The following is a 20067-nucleotide window of genomic DNA, read 5'->3' on the forward strand; positions in this document are numbered from 1 at the left end:
AGATGATGATCGCAGCAAGTTTTAAGTTTGGCAACAAAAGTCATATCTAGAAGATCAAGGATCTTGTAGACCATTTGTAACAGATATTTACCGTTGACTTTCTATTAGTTTACTTTACCTTATAAAAGATGCCAGTCAAGCAACAAGCCTGCGTTCTACAAGCTTGGCTGGCGAACATGATATATAGTCCTTGTCAAAGCGGCAAATTCCTTTGTTTAGACTTTGGGGCAACTTCCTAAAATTTGACCCGTTTAGTTTTTATATTTGTTGGAGTACATGCGTTGAAAATATGCTCCCTTTAGGCATATATTTAAGAATCTTCTTGCATTGCGCTTGGGGATCTCCATTTTTGCTTTGAATTTTTCAGTCTGTATAGATAAAGATATCAGGAATTCAATCTTCAAATTCATCTTGAGTACGTAATTTCAATAACTTGTAGCAATATATATATGCAAGTTTTCTTCTGCCCATTTCCTGAATCAATTCACATTATCCTCTGAAGATGGAGATTCCAGGGTCCGGGATGGTAGCACTAACATTATTTCTCTTCCTATCTGTCTCAGTTTGCTTTTCAGCTTCAAATTCGACCAAGGAAAGCTTTCTGCAATGCTTTTACTCTCACTCACCGCCTTCCAACACAACTTCTGATGTTATCTTCAGCCAAAACAGTTCTCAGTATTTATCTATATTGCAATCTTCCATAAGGAATTTAAGGTTTCTGAATGCTTCGAAACCCCAATACTTGGTCACTCCAGACTCTGAAGCTCACATCCAGGCAGCCGTAATTTGTTCCAAGGAACATGGCTTGCATGTTAGAGTTCGAAGTGGAGGACATGACTATGAAGGCCTCTCTTACATATCTGATGTTCCATTTATAATTATAGATCTTTTCCAGATGCGGTCTATTAGTTTAGACATCAAAAATGAGTACGCATGGGTTGGGGGAGGTGCAACTCTTGGTGAATTGTACTACAGCATTGCTGGCTCAAGTAATCTCCATGGATTCCCCGCGGGCAGTTGCCCCACTGTAGGTGTAGGGGGACACATCAGTGGAGGTGGATTTGGTACCATATTCAGAAAATATGGTTTAGCAGCTGACAATGTCATTGATGCCCAGATAGTTGACGTTAATGGAAATATTCTTGATAGAAAGTCCATGGGAGAAGATCTTTTTTGGGCCATCAGAGGAGGTGGAGCACAGAGCTTTGGAGTTATTTTCTCATGGAAAGTTAAGTTGGTTCGTGTTCCTCCAACTGTTACAGTGTTCAGCATTGGAAAGACACTGGAACAAGGAGCAACTAAACTTCTCCACAAGTGGCAAACCGTTGCAGATAAGCTGCATCAAGACTTTTTCATCCATGTAGTTATGGGAGTTCCTAGTGCAAATTCAAATGGAAACAAAACTGTTCGAGTTTCCTTCGATTGCTTGTTTCTTGGGACTGCTGAAAGACTCCTCTCGCTGCTACAACAAGAAGATGGTTTCCCTGAGCTGGGAGTAACTCGAGACAACTGCACTGAAATGAGTTGGATCCAATCTGTCCTTTATTTCGCTGGCTTCTCAATCACAGAATCCTCAGATGTTCTGCTTAACCGGACAATGTCATCTACCCAATTCTCCAAAGCCAAATCCGACTACGTGAAGGAACCAATTCCAGAATCAGGGTTAGAAGGACTATACAAGATGCTTGTCGAAGAAGAGAATTCGATATTGATCCTGACACCCTACGGTGGAAGCATGAGCCAAATATCAAGTTCAGAAATTCCTTTCCCTCACAGAAGTGGGAATCTATATGGGATCCAGTACATTCTTGATTGGGCTGCTGCAGAGGAAACAGAGAAGCATCTAGGTTGGATGAGAAGGCTGTACAAGTACATGGAACCTTACGTTTCCAAATCTCCCAGGGCTGCCTATTTCAACTACCGGGATCTTGATTTGGGAAGGAACAACAAAAGACATACAAGCTACGCACAAGCAGCCGTCTGGGGCTTGAAATACTTCAACCATAATTTCAAGAGGCTTGTTCGTGTAAAGACTTCAACTGATCCTGACAACTTCTTCTGGAATGAGCAAAGCATCCCGGTGTCACAGTCAGGGAGCACAAAGAAGGGGAAGAAGGAATAGATTGCATACCATTCACGAGGACCTTATCTTAATCTTAATCTTAATATAATGAATCTCATGAACATGTACCTCCATAGTCTGACATCTGTTTAAGTCTTTTGGTATTTTTAAAGGGATATATTCTGGGCTTTGCACATATTTCTTCCTCTTTTGTTTTCCGTTCTTTGAGCTTGTTGCCACTGTTTCCTTACTTCCCTCTCCCTTCGTCGTCACTGCGTTTTTGCTGGTATTCGGTCACTTTCTCACTGTAGTTTTCTGGATATTCCTAAGGAGATGTTGGGTTTCTTTAATTTCTTTGTGGTTTTGTATGATTATATTTCTAAATTGCAAACAGCAGTTGATTATTCAAGGTTGGATTGATTATTCAGAAATGGAAAATTGTTCCTTTCATTCCCTTTCACTGGTTTTTTTTGTTCTAGTTCTTTCATTTTACAGACATCTCCCTTCTTCTTTTCGTTTCTTTTCTCCTTCAGTGTGCCGGATAAGGTTTGGGTATTCAATCCCTCATTTATACTTCATTTCGCACATGTAAAACTGTTTGATGAATTGTCTGAAAGGGAAAAAAAAACAGCTACTCTGTTTGTACGTTTGTGAGTTACTAATATATTCCAGTCAATTTGTTGCAAAAGATTGAGAAAGAAAGATGGATGGTAAGCTGACGAACGCGTGGCGTTTGACAGTGAATGAGAAGAGTTTCATCAAAACAACCCTACCTTCTGAAATAAGAATAGATGGTCGAAACCATCTGAATTTCGAGTCTAAAGACCTTGTATATGTGGAGCAATCAATTGCAAGGCTCAATAGACATTGCAGGTAAAGCTATTGTCTTCTAATTCCTTTTAGTTTTTAGAACCTTTAAAATTATCCAATAGGTACTTCAGGTTTGCCATATTTGTTTCATTAAAGTCAATTATTGAGTAAAAGACTTTTCACATCAAATATGTGAAAATTACAAATTACTAACAAGATTGACATAAAGATTATTAGAATTGAATTTGATAAACTTGAAGAAGTTGGAATAAAATTGAAAGCCTTCAATCCTTCCAAGGTATGCATTTACATTTAACTAAATATCATGTAAAGCTTTTCTATGTAACGAAATTATATTTGTAAAAAATCTTTTGTAGATAATGGAAGACAGCTGAAGTTGACCCATTTAGAAGAGCTTGATTTTGTCTTCCCTGTTTATATTATTTTTCCAGTGTCTGGGGCACCCTGTTGTATGTATCTCCCTTGTGTCCCCTGTTTCTTCCTGACTTTTTGATTACCTTTTTGGTGCCTGCTGTGTTTTAATTTTTCTTCCTGTTGTCGCGGTTGGATCTTACTCCACTGGATCTGAGCAGTGATTTACTGCTGTTACAGACTATAACCCTTCTGTAAGTCTTAGTCTGCTTTTGCATATTAATAAATTCAACTCAGCTTTTCAAAAAAAAAAAATACTTATTGTTACTTATTATATATCATTGTTATTACTATCAAATAAATAAATTCAATGAAGCAAGTTATATTGATTAGTAATTATGTTAGTTATACACCAAACTTAGAAAATTAAATTTAAGTTATTGACTCTTTTTGTAAAATTTTATGTTATGGTTGGTTTCATGAAAATTATAATCTTTATATCATTCTTAATATAAACCATACATATCCAAAAAATATTAAGAATTTTAATGAAGAGAAATTTAAAAAACAAAAAGCATAAATACACAAAATTGGATCACACAATTATTAAGCTTTAGTTGGAAGTAGATACTGCTATTGAAGCTCATCATTGCAAATCTCAAAATTATTTAAATCTTTTAATAATTCAAGAAAGTAAAAGATTCTAATTTTTGATATAGATAAAATTTTAATTTTATCAAAAATAATTTACTTCGATAAAAATTTTAAGGTTGAAAAGAATATATGTAATAGATAGATAAAAATTAGTAAATATTTAATTTAATAAGAAAATTAACAATTAAGGAAAATTTACTTTGATAAGGACTACAATGCTAATAAGAAAATAAATAAAAATAAGTAAATATTTTAATTTAATAAGAAAATCATTAATTAAGGATAACAACCATATATATTGTTTATTATTTACACTTTTGAAATTCGCGCTTTTTCATATAGCGTAATGATTAACTTTCTTTTAGGCTTTTTTGTTTTTTATTTGTTATGCTTCGGGCTATTTCTTATTCCCCTCTGGAAAATAAAATTTCTTTTCTTGGTCGAGAAAAAAGTCCCATCAATGAGAAATTAATTCAATCTTATTTAGGTAAGAAAAAAATAAATAAATGCATACAAAATTTAGATTTAAAGCAACTTAGAGGAATTAGATATTGTCTATAATGTGATGAACGGATTTGTAGCCCATAAAGATATCGTTTAATAATTTTTTTTTTTATTTGTGAGGTTAAATTTTTGTTCTCATTAAATCTTAGAATGAAATATATATGTGTTCTAGTGATCAACAAATATATTTGTGATTGGTTTCTGATCATTTCATACCTCCTATGATTAATTACTTCTCCTTTTACTTAGCAACATTTTGCAAAGCATTGGAATATTGAGTTCTCTTAAAACTTTATCTTTGTGTGACGTAAATTATGACTCAAATTAATACTCCACATTATATTAGAGATATGTCTCTTAAATAATCTTTTACTTGCTTTCTTTAATTTAATAACTCTTACCATATTTTAGAATGAAAATATAACCAATTAATGTCTGATGAAAATTATATATTTTTCAGGTTGGTGTGATTTAAGGAACCTTAAACAATTAGACATCAGTGGAAATGTACATCAGGGTCTTCCTTCATGTTTGGGTAACTTGACATCTCTTCGTGCCTTAGATATTTCCGACAATCAATTCACTGGAAGTTTAGCTCCTTTAGCAAATCTCACATCACTTAGATTCCTCTCCCTCTCAAGAAATCATTTTCAAGTACCATTATCATTCATATCACTTGCAAACCTCACTGACCTCAAGATCCTCCTGCGTGATGAAAACAAGTTGGTAATGGAAGAAGAACTCTTCTTGATGGGCAATTCTTTTAAGGGTCCTCTCTTCCCACCAATTCCTTATCCTGATGTCTCTTCAATTGACATATCTAATAACAAAATACAAGCTCAAATTCCAGTATATATATGTTCAACTTTTCCTCATTTAGAAAGGTTGTTATTATCTTTGAATTCCTTCAAAGGTAATATCCCTCCTTGTTTAGGTGGTATGAGCCAATTATCATTATTAGACCTATCAAATAATCAATTGTCTGGAGGAGTTCCAGAAGAGTTAACTATGAGCAGCTCACTGAAGATTTTGAGGCTGTCAAATAACAACCTAACTGGAAAGGTTGTTCCAACAATCTTCGCTTCAAATTATTTTTTAAAATTATATTTGGATGGGAATAACTTTGTTGGAGAGATACCCGATATTGATAGCTTGAATGTTGGCTTTCCTTATTTTTTAACTGAAATTGATCTAAGTAATAACAATTTGTCTGGCAAGCTTCCAAGATGGATATGGAATATGTCATATTTGGAGAGATTGGCTTTGTCCAACAATCACTTTGAGGGCTCCATTCCAATGGAATTGTGCAACTTGGACCTACTTGAATTTTTGGACCTTTCCCAAAATAATTTTTCCGGCTATATACCATCTTGTTTCAATCCACCGAATATACAGCATGTCCACATGAGCAGAAACAGACTAAGTGGTCCACTAACACCATCTTTGTATAACAGCTCTTCGTTGGTGACTTTAGATCTTACAGCAAACAACTTGACTGGCAACATTCCAGAATGGATTAACACTCTTTCCGGTTTAAGTGTCCTTCTTTTGAAAGCTAATCACCTTGAAGGAAGAATCCCGGTTCAGTTATGCAAATTGTGTTCCTTGAGCATCATAGATCTTTCTCAAAATAAGCTTTCTGGTCCTATACCTTCTTGTTTGGGCAATTTAACTTTTGGATCAAGTTATGACAAGTCTCTTATATCTGGAGGTTACTATTATTTTTCAGAACAGGATATACAAAAATACATCGGGATGGAAGTGAACATGGATCAATCAGTAGGGTCACATTCGGTTTTCTCAAGCAAAGTGAAAGAATGGATAGAGTTTACGACAAAGAGGGGGTCCTATAGATACGGAAGTGACATTCTTGACTACATGTCTGGGATTGATTTATCTTGCAACAAGTTAACTGGTGAAATCCCATTTGAATTGGGAAACTTGAGTGAAATCCGTTCATTAAACTGTTCACACAATAAATTGATCGGAGTTATACCCTCATCATTTTCAAATCTTAAGCAGATTGAGAGCTTAGACCTTTCTTACAACAACTTGAGTGGTAGAATTCCCATCCAACTAGTTGAGTTGAACTTTCTAGAGGTTTTTAGCGTGGCGCACAATGACTTGTCGGGTAAGACTCCAGAAAGAAAAGCTCAGTTTGGGACCTTTGATGAAAGCAGTTATGAGGGAAACCCTCTTCTTTGTGGACCTCCATTGCATAACAATTGCTCTAATACTGATTCACCACCAACGGTATCAACTGAATCAGATGATGAAGGAGAAGACAATTTGCTGGACATGTCTGCTTTTTGTGTGAGCCTTCTGATTTCATTTGCAGCTGTGTTATTGGGAATCTTTTCTAGTCTTTGCATAAATCCATATTGGCGAAATGCATGGTTTTCTTTCATTGAGGATTGCATCACTACTTGCCGCTTCTCAATTGTGGGCAACGTTTTTGAGTTATATATCTTCAGAAGAAACGCTCAGCTGTGAAAGCCTTAATGCTTTGTGCTGTTGCGGGTTGTGGACATTCTGCTTCGTTCTTTTGATTTGAAGGAAAAGTCAGATGGCTGCTGTAATGTAACCTTGTTTGCATTGTTTGATTCTGGTGCTTTCATCTGTTGGGCTTTATTCTGCTTGCATCCAGTATATCTCTGTTTTCTCTTTCTTCCATGGTGGCTTTCACAGGATTAAGGTTGTCTCTTTGTCTTCTCCATCTCGCTCTGTTTATGTTCTTTAAATTGGGTGCTTAGCTGTCAGCAGCTCATTGCGAGGGACTGTTCTTATCAAGGTATTTCAGTTTCTACTGGTGTGTGGGCAGGGGTTTCTCCCCATATCGTCACTGCTTAGCTGCCATGAGAACCCGTAAGATTTTCTATTTTTGGCTTTCTTATCTGTTCTGCTTTGAAGGAAGCTTGTAACCTTGCGTCTTGAACATAGGAATCAATATATGTTCGACGTTAGGCCAAAAAGAAAATTTAAAATATGATCTCATTTTAAATTTAAACCAAAATAATATATATTAATTAACTTAAAGGAACTCCTTTAATATATATCTTAGTAAAATCAAACATCTTTATGTAAAAAAAATTTAATAGAATTATGATCAATAATTAGTTTTTAACAATGTACTAAACACTTTTACAACAATTTAAAATTTCAATGTTTAATTTTTTAATGTTGAAATTTTCACTTGAGTTGAAACTTGAATGAGAATATTGTAACAGAAATTTAAGATGTTGCAAGAAGATAAATTTTGTAGTATGAAAGTCAATTCTATTCATAGCCTAATTAACTAATAATATTGTAGTATAACTCTAACTATATAATTTGTATAATTATATTAACATAGAAAAAGAAAAAAATAAATTTTAAAAGAAGCTTAGTTGAGTTGGACTCCAAAGAAATCCAAGTTGTGCTAGGAAATCCAAGTTGTGCTAACATTTAGGATTCCTAAAGCTTCTACAGCATAAGCATGTGAATATATAATAATATATCTTCTCTCCAAAGAAAACAAAATCACAAGAAGCTGAAACCGCTATCCAAGGATTTACAGGCAAGTTGCAATTGCAGTCTGTTGAGAAGCAGAGAATGGAACCAGCGATGAAGAACAAGAAGAAAATTGTACTACTTCCTGACGATGTAATCATTGAGATAATGGCTAGACTTCCACCAAAATCTATAGTGCGTTTTCGATGCCTTTCCAAATCCTTGAACGATTTACTGAAAAGCGCTTACTTCATTAAGATGAACCTCAATCATGTTGAAGAAAGCATATCCGACGATATGCAGCGACTTATTCTCTCTTTTACTTGTTCTCTTCAATCAATGGACTGCGAAGCATATTAGAGTACAGAGTTTTTGGTAACATTGTCGAAGATGTTTAAGGTTCTTGTAACGGTTTATTTTGCAATAGTTGTGTCAAGAAAAAGTTTTTATCTTATAGAATCGTAATAGCTCCAGTAACAGCCCGGGCAATAGCTCCAGTAGAGATAATCCCTCTTCACTCTCTTACTTGGGCAATATCGGAGCTGCCCTCAAACAGCATCAACAGGAAAGACCTGCTTCCCCCTTTTCACGAAACCGCACTAATCCTTCGGTTCCCACTTCAAAACCCATCCTAACGAGCGTTTCCTCAGAGGAAATCCGCAAGAATCTTTTCGAGTTCCGCCGACGATCTGCCGTGCCACCTCCCACTGATACCTCTGCTACACCTTCACAGTCACAGCCCCATATTTCATTGCACGAATTATATAAAAGAGTCTGAGCAAAACAAGTGGTTTCCAATGAAAACCCTGCCAGTCGTATCCCTGGTGATTGGTGGGTCGTCGACAGAGAAGGTGACTGAGTCTCGGACTCATGGGGTTGACTTTAAGGATTTGAGGGAGAGCTTGTCTAGGTTGAAGATGTCTGAGGATGAGAAACCGAGAAGGATGTCCAGTAAGTTTTCAACTTTATTTGTGAATTTCTTATGTGGTACATCAGTTAACATAAGGTATTTTGCGCTGTTTCAGTGGATTGATGGTAAAAAAACACATGCCTTGAAGAGGGAAAGCACCAAGTTTGTTCTTAATAATATGAAAGAATTAATGTGAGATATGAGGGTAAGAAGGGATCATAAACTGGAACTCTATGGGAACCAAAAAGAAAATAACAGTTAAGGCCTCCTCTTGATAAAAGTTCTCAAACGAGATTCTCGGTGATTTTTAATTATCCTTAATTGAATGAGGTTGATAGAAAATATGGGTTAATTTTGCTAATCAAGCAATAAGAATTCTTTCCTTTTTAAATTTTTGGTGTTTGACTCAAGGTTTATTGTGGTTGTGGTTACACTCACTATATGGCTGTAATTTATACGCATCCAATGTTTTGGTTTCTTATAGTTTTTTTCCTCCCAGGTATGAACCATGATGAGGGAGGTTCTTTGCCTTTGGTTCAGAAAAATGGAAACATGGTGAAAGAAAAAAGGGGAAGGAGATGAGAGCAAAAGAGATTAACCTGGATTTTTCTGTTTTAAGTGAAAGATGTGGAATTCTTCCTTCAATCATTACAAGATAACAAGATTTAAGACATTTACCATAACTTCTCTGTCAAATTCTGGTTCCTGCATAAAATGTCATTGGCTTATGTTATTTGCTTCTGCCGAAATATGAATCACCTTCCTTTTGATCTCTCTAAGTTTGATGAGCCTCCCTTTCCAATAGTTCACTTGATAGGAAAGGATTATCTTGGAGTTGCTGGGTCTATGGCTTGTGCCTTTTAGACCATAAAACCATTGCTAATCAAATTCTCAGATTCATATGAAGCACTTAATTATACAGTTGAGCCAAAATCTTATCATGACTCTAGAAATAGTAATTGATAGCAAATGTCTGAACATGACCCTAATTATTTGTAGTGAAACAAGTCCTAAAACAACTTATTGGAAGACCCTTATTTTCTTTTCCATACATGAGTTTTAGTGATGATCATTTTTGTTTTCTTTTTCCCTCTTATCTTCTCTTCTATGTTTATAATATTAAAACTTTGTTCCAAATCATACATTTATGTTAAGTTTGGTTCATAAAAAATACTGAAAAATTGAAAATGAAATTCTCAACTTTAAGTTTCTTTTGCTTGGTAAAGGTAGAAAAATTTGTGAAAAATGATTAATTTCTCTAACTTTTTCAAAAAAAAAGAAGTTCACTATTGTATACTTTCCTCAAAATGAGTAAATCTCCCGTTAAATCTATAAAACATATTTAAAATAAATGTGCTTGAGGAATGAGAACATACTTATATACTTCCTTTTCCCCTAAAACACAAGCTCATTTCAAGGAATCGTTTCTTTTAATTGAAATATTTTATTATCATAAAAAATAATACGAAATCAACAATTATTCTTTTATCATTACAAAATAACAAAACCCATTTATAACCAAGATAATAATAAAGTTTGGGCCTGGGTTACCTACCAGGCCAACTTCACTGACCTTAAGTCCAAAATTTTCCATGTGTTGTTTTCACTTGAAGAAAGAACTTGGATGGCTGTTTTAGATACCTTCAAAGCAAAAAATGAGGTAGTTTTCAATGGCCCAATCACAGAATTAAAGCATTCCTTAACTTGGGAACCTAAGCATTAATATTGTGGATATAATTTAAGGTTACCAAATTCATTGGAGGCGATAATTTTAGAATTGCTTGGCGTACAAGTGTGGCTCTCCCGCAGCTGGGGAAAGCTTTGGCAAATATGGAGTGAGGAAAATAATTTCTTCAAGTAAACAATGCCTTTTAGATGTGCCAAGAGATCAATTGGCTTTTGGGTTTTCGTGTTCTTTGTAGTTCAATTTTATACATACATACATACATACATATACAAATACAAATACATACACACATACACACACACACACACACACATATATAGTTAATATTCAAAATATCTTTCTTAAATTTAAGCACTGCCTACAATAATTTTTGACATGTAACCTATGTATGAAAAAAAAAAGTTAATAAAAATAAGCATAACTAGAACTCAAATTTGTCTTAGTAAATGTATTCCCTCCCACCAGGAAACCGATGTTAGGGTTTGTAAACAGGTGCAAGCTCATTAATTTTATCATATGTTGAAATTAATATTTTAATGTAATAAGTATGCTAATAAGATTCAAATTCTAGAGAAATAGACCAAATAGGTGCTACTAATATCAGGAAAAAAAAGGATTGATTAGATTTAAAGATTTTAGATTAATTAGCCATCCTACATTCACTTCCATCTTGATTCTGTTACTGGAACAAGTGAAATTCAAATTAATTATTTCATGACATTATTTTCAAATATGAAGATTGATTTGACTTATTATGTTTCTGTGTTTGATGGTGAAAATTATTTTAATGTGTTACAATTCTTTTAGTGAAGGTGCTTTCAACTTATAATTTTTTTTATTAATAAAATAGACTTGTTCGAGAAAAAAGGTTTCTTCAAACGCTTTGGTGGCTTCCAATTTTGCTAGAGTTTAATTTGCAAAGCCTTGGTAGAAGTCTTAGATATCAAACTTCAAACACAAAGCATATGGCTTGAATTGAATCACATGCTGCCTAAAGTGTCATATCATATGAGTGTGACTACTAATTAACTTGCCTAATTAAGTCACGGGATTTCCTTCATCAATCACATTACTTACCTTCACAGATTCACACTTCTTTACTTTCCTTTGCCTCATGATCGATTTGATGAATTTAATTTAGAAATAATTTCAATGAAAAGAGTAAAAAAATTATTGCTACCCAAAATTCTAAACTTCCCTTTGAAGGGTTCCATGCCCTGCCAAACTATCTATCTCTTATAGGAGGAGGGAGAAAAGGTTGAACTTTCAACTACACGACCAAGTTCAAATATTGTTGCCTTTCATCTCCACGATGAGACATTTTGGCTTCCTCAGTCACGAGGCAACCAAATCTAATGTTGTTGTTGAGTGGGGTCAATTAACTTTTGAAAATGAATCATTTATATATTATAATAAAAAGAATTAATGTTTATTATAATGTGGGGTCATTAAGACTATAAGTTTAACTGCTAAGTTTAAAAACTTTGACATAATATTTGAAAAAAATCTTTCAATTATTTAAAAAGATTTAAATAATCTTTTTTTATTCAATTAAGTTTATATGCATTTTATTTTAAAATAAATAAACTTATATGATTAATCATTGATTAATTACTATAAGTTAAAATGTCAGTTGTTATTTTATACCCAAACGACATACTATATAATTATGTTATTATAACACATCAACATGCTACATCATTTATTTATTATGACATATTCACATGTTATATCAACATCAAGTGATATGAATAATAAATAACATTTTAATTAATAAAAATTAGTTAATTAATAATAATAAAAGTTTATTGGACTTAAAAATAAAAATATAACAATTTGATTGAACGTAATAAACAAATAAAAATTTATTCGAGTTTTTATGAATAGTTCATAAGTGTTTTTAGAAATTATGTTAAAAAGTTTTTTAGCATGTGTTTATAATGATTTTTAATTAATCACGTTTATACCTTTATAAATATTAAAAAAATTTATTTATTATTTGTGGAAATTCTCTCCTTCCACTTTATTGCCATCGTACTTATTATCTATGAAATTAAATTATTTTTATGTTAAATTTGTTTGTCTGTTGTATTATATGTAATCTATTTCTTATAGATAAATAGCTATTTGATAGTGCAAATGCAATCTTATTACCGAAGAAAAAAAAAGCAATTTACTCAGAAAATTGACGTAGTACTATTAATGAAACTATTGAGAACAAATTTTTATTATGGATAAATTGTAAAAAAATATTTATGTTTGAAATTTGAATTATATTTGATGTAATTTTCTTCAATATTTCATTAAGTAGAAAAACATTATAAACAAAGAAACCAATACTATTTTATTGACTCCACCGACAACAATTCTTGGCTCCACCTTGATCTTCTTTATCATTTTAGGATTTTGGTCACCAGTGTTCATTAAATTGTTAGGTGAAATAATATTTCATATTAAATATATAATAATAGTTGATTGTTAATATGATAAATTTCTAAAGTATTATTTAATATTGATTTAGTTCACAACATTATTGCAAAATTGCCTTAAATTATCCTAAACAAAATAGAGCTGTCTACAATAAATATGAAAGTGAGTTACATGGTCAAATAGACAAAATGGGTTCCTATCCCAAAGACATTCAATGAATTGTGATGGATGCAAGCATTTATTAAAAAGATTGAATGTTATAAATGCAAAGCACCCAAAAAGGACATTTAGATTGTATTTTCCTTTAATATGTTTGACCAACCATTAATTTTCATTAATGAAGCAAACCAAAATCCAAAAATTAAAGATGAAACATGCTCTCAAATTAATTTATGCTACTACAATAAACAAAGATAATATTAACTAATTACATTGATTTGTGATAAGGAGTGCTTATAAATACTAGTTAAGGATAGTTAAAATATTATTTAAAAAAAATATACAGATAATGACTTCTTAATACATTTATTTTTGTTGGAAAATCCGTATGAGATAATAAAGATTATTGTCAATCATCATTAGTGGATAACTTAAGATTCTAAAGGTGTCGTACTTCATTCTTCATTTAATTGATTTATCTTAATTTAAATGATATCTTATGTGATTGAAGAATGAAGATCAGGGTGCAAGATATATGATGTACTGCCCCTTATTCAGTGTGATCTTCACTGGCAATCTTTGTTATTTTCTATTTGGAATGGAATCTCTGGGGTGGGTTTTATTTTCAATAAATAAATATATATTATTTATTAATAAAATAATTTAATTGGGTCAAGTTTGGACTTCCAAAATCTATACTTAAACTCGACTCGACTTGAGATATGAAGAATGAAAAGAGCTTGAAGAGTAATTTTACCTCAAAAAATTATTTTTAATTTTTCACAATATGAAAATTTCACCTTACCATTTTTGTGTAAAAGAATGACATTCTCAAGCTTTGTGATAATTGTGATAACCATGGTAAAGGTTTGTTTCCATAAATATAAAATATAAAATACAAGAATATGGTTCTCACCAATTAAATTTTGATATAACATATAAAAAACTTTTAAAATTATTTAAGTGAGTTATTATTTTTTTATTAAGTTTAATTAATTTTTTATATTTTTATTTTAAATTAAATAAATATTTATAATTAATGGTTGACTAAATATCATTAATCGAAATATATCATTCTGTCTTTTTTATATCACTTAACATTGATATGATATAATAGATGGTAATGTAATATGATAACATATCTTAAGTGGTTTTGATCAAAATTAAAAATATAAAAATTTAATTAAACGTAATAGAAATATAAATTATTAAGAAAAAAATAAAAACATAAATAGTTATTAAAATTTTTAAATAGTTCAAAGGTTTTCTAAAACATTGTCTCAAATATTTTCCTTTTAAAAAAACAAAAAACTTTTGAGATATCAAATTGCCATTTCGAGAAATCTTAAAACACTAACGTCCCAGATACAAAAGATTTTTTCGAAGTGCACCCAGAAATCATCAGTGTGATCATACTCCGCAAGAAATAGTAGCAGTATCTACAATTTGCTGTGGGAATGGGAAAAGAATCTGTACTCAGCAACCATCCACCAAGTCAATTTGGTTTATTGCTATCCAAACTCAAGGCCACAAAATCTAAGAGAAAACATTGGAACCCAAAGTCCTTCTGGCAATATCGATACAATGATAGTCAGAGTTGAATTGATGCACACCGAAATGGTAGACTTTCCAAAGGATTGCAGATACACACGGGGATTACAATCAAGAGTCCATTCGGGAAGGGATTGACCAGTGATTTTCCTGGAAAGTGGTACGAGAACAAGAACTTGTGGAGTATTAAATGGTCCACTAGAGGACAATTTCAAAGCAAATTATGCGATGGAGTAGGTGGAGTTCCAGTTGAATTTTGGTGATCATGATGCACTCTAAAAGGTTAGATTTTACTCTTTTTTGAACCTTGAGTGTTGAATATGAAACTTTGTTCTTCGTGGCGCAGATTTGGGTGGCAGATACTCTTGGGGTGTGCGCAGTAACCGGCGCCATTACATGGTCGCTGCTTGGACCAACAAACTGTGCTGAAATGTTGGAAGGAGTTTGAGAGGGACGGCCAATGCCCAGAAGGGTGGATCATGATCATGTGGGGATCATATAATTTTTTAAGTTCCTACTTTGAAATAATGATGGACTTAATCTTGCCCACATTTTTACTCTGTGCAAATTATTTATATTATTTACTTTCATAATATAATATTGATATTAGTTTCAGGTCTATGTCAGGGGTTATTATATTCTTTCTAAAATAATTACTGCATTGATTAAGGTGTTTAGTGTTTACATATATAAAATTTTTAAATTTCCTGTATTTGTAGAATGTGAGATTATAATACTTTATCTACTTCTTCTGAAACGTTTAACGTAACATCTATGTCAATTTAATTAACAATTGTAGTTTTGATTTCGATCGTTTTATTTTTTTTCTAAGGATAATTTGAGAAAAGAAAAGATGTGTATAAGTCATGGGGAAAACTTAAATAAAATTCTCATTATGTTTTTCAAGTATTTTAATTAGATAATAATATATTTTTTAAAAAAGAAAATAAGAATAATACATTTATGTCAAAATAATGTGTGATAATGAAATTTTTATATATAACATCACTTAATAAAATTGAAATACTACCATTATAAAAATCCTTCAAAAGCATCATACCAAAGATAATAGAAAGCCATATTTACAAGAAAATCCGTCAAATGATTGAATTTGCAATACACATAAATCATACTTACTTGTTTTTTTAAGAGATTTTTAATAATTAAAGTTTCTCAGTTAAATATGATAATATATTAATTTTTTGAAACTATACTCGACAAAGGAAAAAAGTGGGGTTCAATATTGCTAAGACAAGAATATCAAATGAATGGTTTATTTTTTATTAATAAACATTAGAATAAATCAATAAGGAATCTTACGTGTATCTTTAGAAACTTAGCTACCTAAGCACTAGTATTTTCGAATAAATTAACACATTAGTATAGTAATTGAATAAATAAGTGATAATATTTTAATACCACTTCATGGCACAGTGTATAAAATAGTAATTTGTTTTATATCTAGCTACTTGTCAACCTTATGGTTTAGGATTTTAAAGGGTTTTAAGTATGGGTCTCATCAAACTATATTATCATCAGTCAAAAAAGAAAGAAAAGAAAAGTTTTTTATTGGAAAAATTAATAAGAGAATATTAGGTAAGCTTGACGTTGAGCATAACTCACCTAAAAATATATAATTTTATTTTATTTATTTTCCCATGCGTCGATAATAAAAGAATTACTATAGAATCTTGCATAGACCCATCGTTATCAATTCTAAATTGCCTTTAGACCCCAAAAAAATACCAAATGAGCCATGCTTAACGACTAAATACTGTTTTTAATCCTCTTAAAGAGACTTTATAAGGATGGGAATAGTTATTTTATAAGTAAGATGGGCAAAAGAACTGTCGAGATTGACAATGACTTTAAAAGAAACAAAGGTTGTGTAAACCAAGGCAAAAATGGCCTCCCATCAGCCCATGGCAGTCATTATCTATGAGTCATGTCTTCCTTTGTCTATTATCAACAAATTAAAGCCACATTGCCCATCATTTTCTTTTTTGCCCCTTTGCTTCTTTTAATGGGTCATTGCATTTTACACATAAAAGGCTAAAGCTTTCCCTTATCAAAGTGTCTACAGTGTTGATAAATTATTGAAATATTTCTTTCATAAATCTAATGATGAAGAACATGAGGTCCCATTGTTAGCATCATCTTTTTTTTTTCTTTATTCCCAAATTTTCAAAATAATTTCTTGTTTTTTTTTTCTTTAAATCAATGTCGGTGACAAAGATTTGAATGAAATTTCACTTGTATATATTATTTATAATCAAGTAAAGTACAAGGAATCAAATAATTATACGTTATTGAAAATTTTTTAATAATTACATATATATATTTAACTCATGATCTATCAAATTTGAATATGATATAATTAACAAAAAAACATGTCAATTGACCAGTGACTTTTGACATTGATTCATGAAGGTGATATTAAGTAAATAATGATTGATTTATATTAATCATTTCACCTTGATTATTTGAATTTAATTGACCTTATATGCATAGAGGTGATTACGGACAACAAGTATTGATATTGGAATTATTAACATGAGGTCGACCGATCCAGCTTTTGGTAAAATTATTTTTTTTTAAAGTCAAAATTTAAAAAGTATAATATTTATATATATGCGTCTGTTTATGTAAATGTGTGTGTAAATATATTTTCCGAACAAGAATATTGCATCACCATGTATAATTGAAATTTAACAGAGTGATAGGCCACGCAGGAGGTTGCTATTTCTTTTTCTTGTCCCTAATACTATTTACATCCAAGTCAGACAGTCTTTGATTTTTAGCAAGTTTTATACAGTCTCTGCAACGTGCATCAAAGATTATTGTACTTTATAAATCTTTTTATTTTCTGTCTGCCTCTATTTATTTGGATTTATGTACCGTATATAGATGATGACTAGACCCGATCAAAACAAACCTGGCAAAACAGCAAACAAGAGAAAGTGACCATGGACATGGAATAAAGCTCTCATCAGCTCCACCCTTTTTGGCTTTGTGTATTGGGTGGGATGAAGAAAGTAAAGGGGGAGGGCTAAAAAAAAATAGACTCAAAACTTCCATGGACCCAAGGTTGACTTGGACTGACATTTCCTGTTGAGTAAATGGTGAACTTCGACCCTGCCAGGTCTAATTCAAGTCGTAAAGGATAGATATTGTTGGCTCAAAGAAAATTAGAAAAGTAGCAGTGTCTTAGCCTAGCAGCGTCTGTTATTTGAGCCTTTACGCATGGATTTGCAGTAGGCCAGATTATTTCGTTTATATATATATATAAATTACTCGAGTAATTGGTGCTGGCCATTGTTTCTTTCGCCTGAAATTGATTATGACGTTAGGATTAGCTCAATTACACGTTTGGCACGATTAAAGCATACGGTGCCTCATCTATAAGAGCTAATCAAAGGCTCATATTCTTAAGCAGAAGCAAAAGGAACAAAGACGAGAAAAAACCAATGGCGTTTCCTTGCATTCCCATTCTTTTAATAGTTTTAGTCCTGCTATCATCTTCGAGTTCAGGAACAGCTTCCTTCTGCTCCAAGTGTAAAAGGCCAACTTCAAGTCTGATTCAAGAAAAATTTCTCCAATGTTTCGATGCCAATTCTGAGTTTGCCATCCCCCTCTCCACTGCTTTTTTCACCCCAAAAAATGCTTCATTTACCACTGTCCTGCAATCGACAGCCCAAAACCTCAGGTACTTGGTGCCGTCAATGCCAAAGCCGGAGTTTATCATCATGCCATTGTATGAATCCCACGTCCAAGCTGCTGTCATTTGCTCGAAGGAACTTGGGATTCACCTCAGAGTCCGGAGTGGAGGCCATGACTATGAAGGACTTTCTTATGTATCCGAAGTCGAATCACCTTTCATTATAGTTGACCTTTCCAGCCTGCGGTCAGTTAAAGTTGACATTGAGGACAACAGCGCTTGGGTTGAAGCTGGTGCCACTATTGGTGAAGTTTATTATAGAATTTCTGAAAAAAGCAAGACTCATGGCTTCCCTGCTGGTCTTTGCACAAGCCTAGGCATTGGGGGACACATCACTGGAGGTGCATATGGAACCATGATGAGAAAATATGGCCTTGGTGCTGATAATGTCATTGACGCCCGAATCGTTGATGCTAGTGGAAGAGTTCTTGATCGAGCAGCCATGAGCGAAGATCTTTACTGGGCTATTAGAGGAGGGGGAGGAGCGAGCTTTGGAATCATCCTTGCTTGGAAGATAAATTTGGTTCCAGTCCCAGAGACTGTCACGGTTTTTACTGTCACCAAGTCTTTAGAACAAGGTGCTACAAAGATCCTGTATAAATGGCAACAAGTTGCAGACAAGCTTGATGAGGATCTTTTCATTAGAGTCATCATTCAAGTGGCAAACGCTGGCAAAAACGATGGGAAAACAGTCACAACATCCTACAATGCTCTGTTTCTTGGTGATGCTGAAAGGCTCCTCCAAGTAATGGGACAAAGCTTCCCAGAATTGGGCTTGACAAGGAAAGACTGTATCGAAACAAGTTGGATCAAGTCCGTGCTCTACATTGCTGGCTTCCCGAGTAACACACCCCCTGACGTTCTACTTCAGGGTAAGTCTTTATTCAAGAACTACTTTAAAGCCAAATCAGACTTTGTGAAAGAAGCTATACCAGAAACAGCGCTCGAGGGGCTATGGAAAAGACTGATGGAGGAAGACAGCCCGCTGACGATATGGAATCCTTACGGTGGAATGATGGGCAAGATTTCTGAATCCGAAATTGCTTTCCCTCATCGTCAAGGTAACAAGTTCATGATCCAATACTTGACTCTATGGCAAGATGGGGATAAGAATGCGTCCAAGCATATGGATTGGATTCGGAGGCTACACAATTACATGGCTCCTTACGTTTCAATGTTTCCAAGAGGTGCATACGTGAATTACAGGGATCTTGATCTTGGCATGAACAAGAATATCAACACAAGCTTCATCCAGGCTAGTGTTTGGGGAGTCAGATATTTCAAGGACAACTTCAACAGATTGGTGAAGGTGAAAACCAAAGTTGACCCAGATAACTTCTTTAGGCATGAGCAGAGCATCCCGCCTCTACCAGTTGAAGCTAGATTTTAGCCAAGGCAAGTTGGGCAATAATACCAGATGGCTTCAATTTCGCTTTAATCCTTGATTTGTACTACAAATATTGCTTTTGTCAGAAAAGAAAAAGAAATAAGGATTGTTCAATACTAGTACATACTACATATGTTATCATCTTTAAGGCTTGTAGCTAGACTAGAACAGTGACGTCTTGGTTCTTTTCTGTGTAAATTTGTTCCATGATTGTCTTGGTGAGCGCTTTAATTGTCTCTTTGCCATTTTTAGTACCATCAATTTCCTGTTTCCTACAATACTAACTATGGTGGGAGGCCATAGCCACCTTCTTGAATAATAATTTAATTACTAG

General features: G+C 33.1%; 2 protein-coding genes and 1 pseudogene across 2 annotated transcripts; all 3 read left to right on the top strand.

Annotated features, from left to right (window-relative positions):
- The first annotated feature begins 449 nt into the window (after nucleotides 1-449).
- LOC110427363 (tetrahydroberberine oxidase pseudogene) lies at nucleotides 450-2412 on the top strand (annotated as a pseudogene).
- Nucleotides 2413-2765: 353 nt separating this feature from the next.
- On the top strand, nucleotides 2766-8247 carry LOC110427313 (cuscuta receptor 1-like). Its single transcript, XM_089785455.1, has 8 exons — nucleotides 2766-2772; nucleotides 2873-2938; nucleotides 3006-3039; nucleotides 3133-3170; nucleotides 3250-3342; nucleotides 4863-4937; nucleotides 5007-7267; nucleotides 7976-8247. Exons 1-7 carry the CDS (start codon nucleotides 2766-2768, stop codon nucleotides 6893-6895), a joined length of 2202 nt encoding a protein of 733 aa, XP_089641581.1. The 3' UTR covers nucleotides 6896-7267; nucleotides 7976-8247.
- Nucleotides 8248-18001: 9754 nt separating this feature from the next.
- LOC110427100 (monolignol oxidoreductase AtBBE-like 13) lies at nucleotides 18002-19978 on the top strand. The gene has a single exon (XM_021442510.2). The coding sequence runs from the start codon at nucleotides 18096-18098 to the stop codon at nucleotides 19734-19736; it is 1641 nt and encodes a 546-aa protein (XP_021298185.1). The 5' UTR covers nucleotides 18002-18095; the 3' UTR covers nucleotides 19737-19978.
- The last annotated feature ends 89 nt before the right edge of the window (nucleotides 19979-20067 follow it).

This window comes from Theobroma umbraticum, unplaced genomic scaffold (assembly GCF_002168275.2).
Source record: "Theobroma umbraticum cultivar Fairchild unplaced genomic scaffold, ASM216827v3 scaffold_228.0, whole genome shotgun sequence".
NCBI classification, from domain to species: domain Eukaryota; kingdom Viridiplantae; phylum Streptophyta; class Magnoliopsida; order Malvales; family Malvaceae; genus Theobroma; species Theobroma umbraticum.

Coding starts and splice junctions, on each gene's coding strand:
- LOC110427100 (XM_021442510.2), top strand. CDS start 18,096: ATGGCGTTTCCTTGCATTCCCATTCTTTTAATAGTTTTAGTCCTGCTA.
- LOC110427313 (XM_089785455.1), top strand. Junction 2,939..3,005: donor CTCAATAGACATTGCAGGTA/AAGCTATTGTCT, acceptor GGTACTTCAGGT/TTGCCATATTTGTTTCATTA. Junction 4,938..5,006: donor GGGTCTTCCTTCATGTTTGG/GTAACTTGACAT, acceptor TAGCTCCTTTAG/CAAATCTCACATCACTTAGA.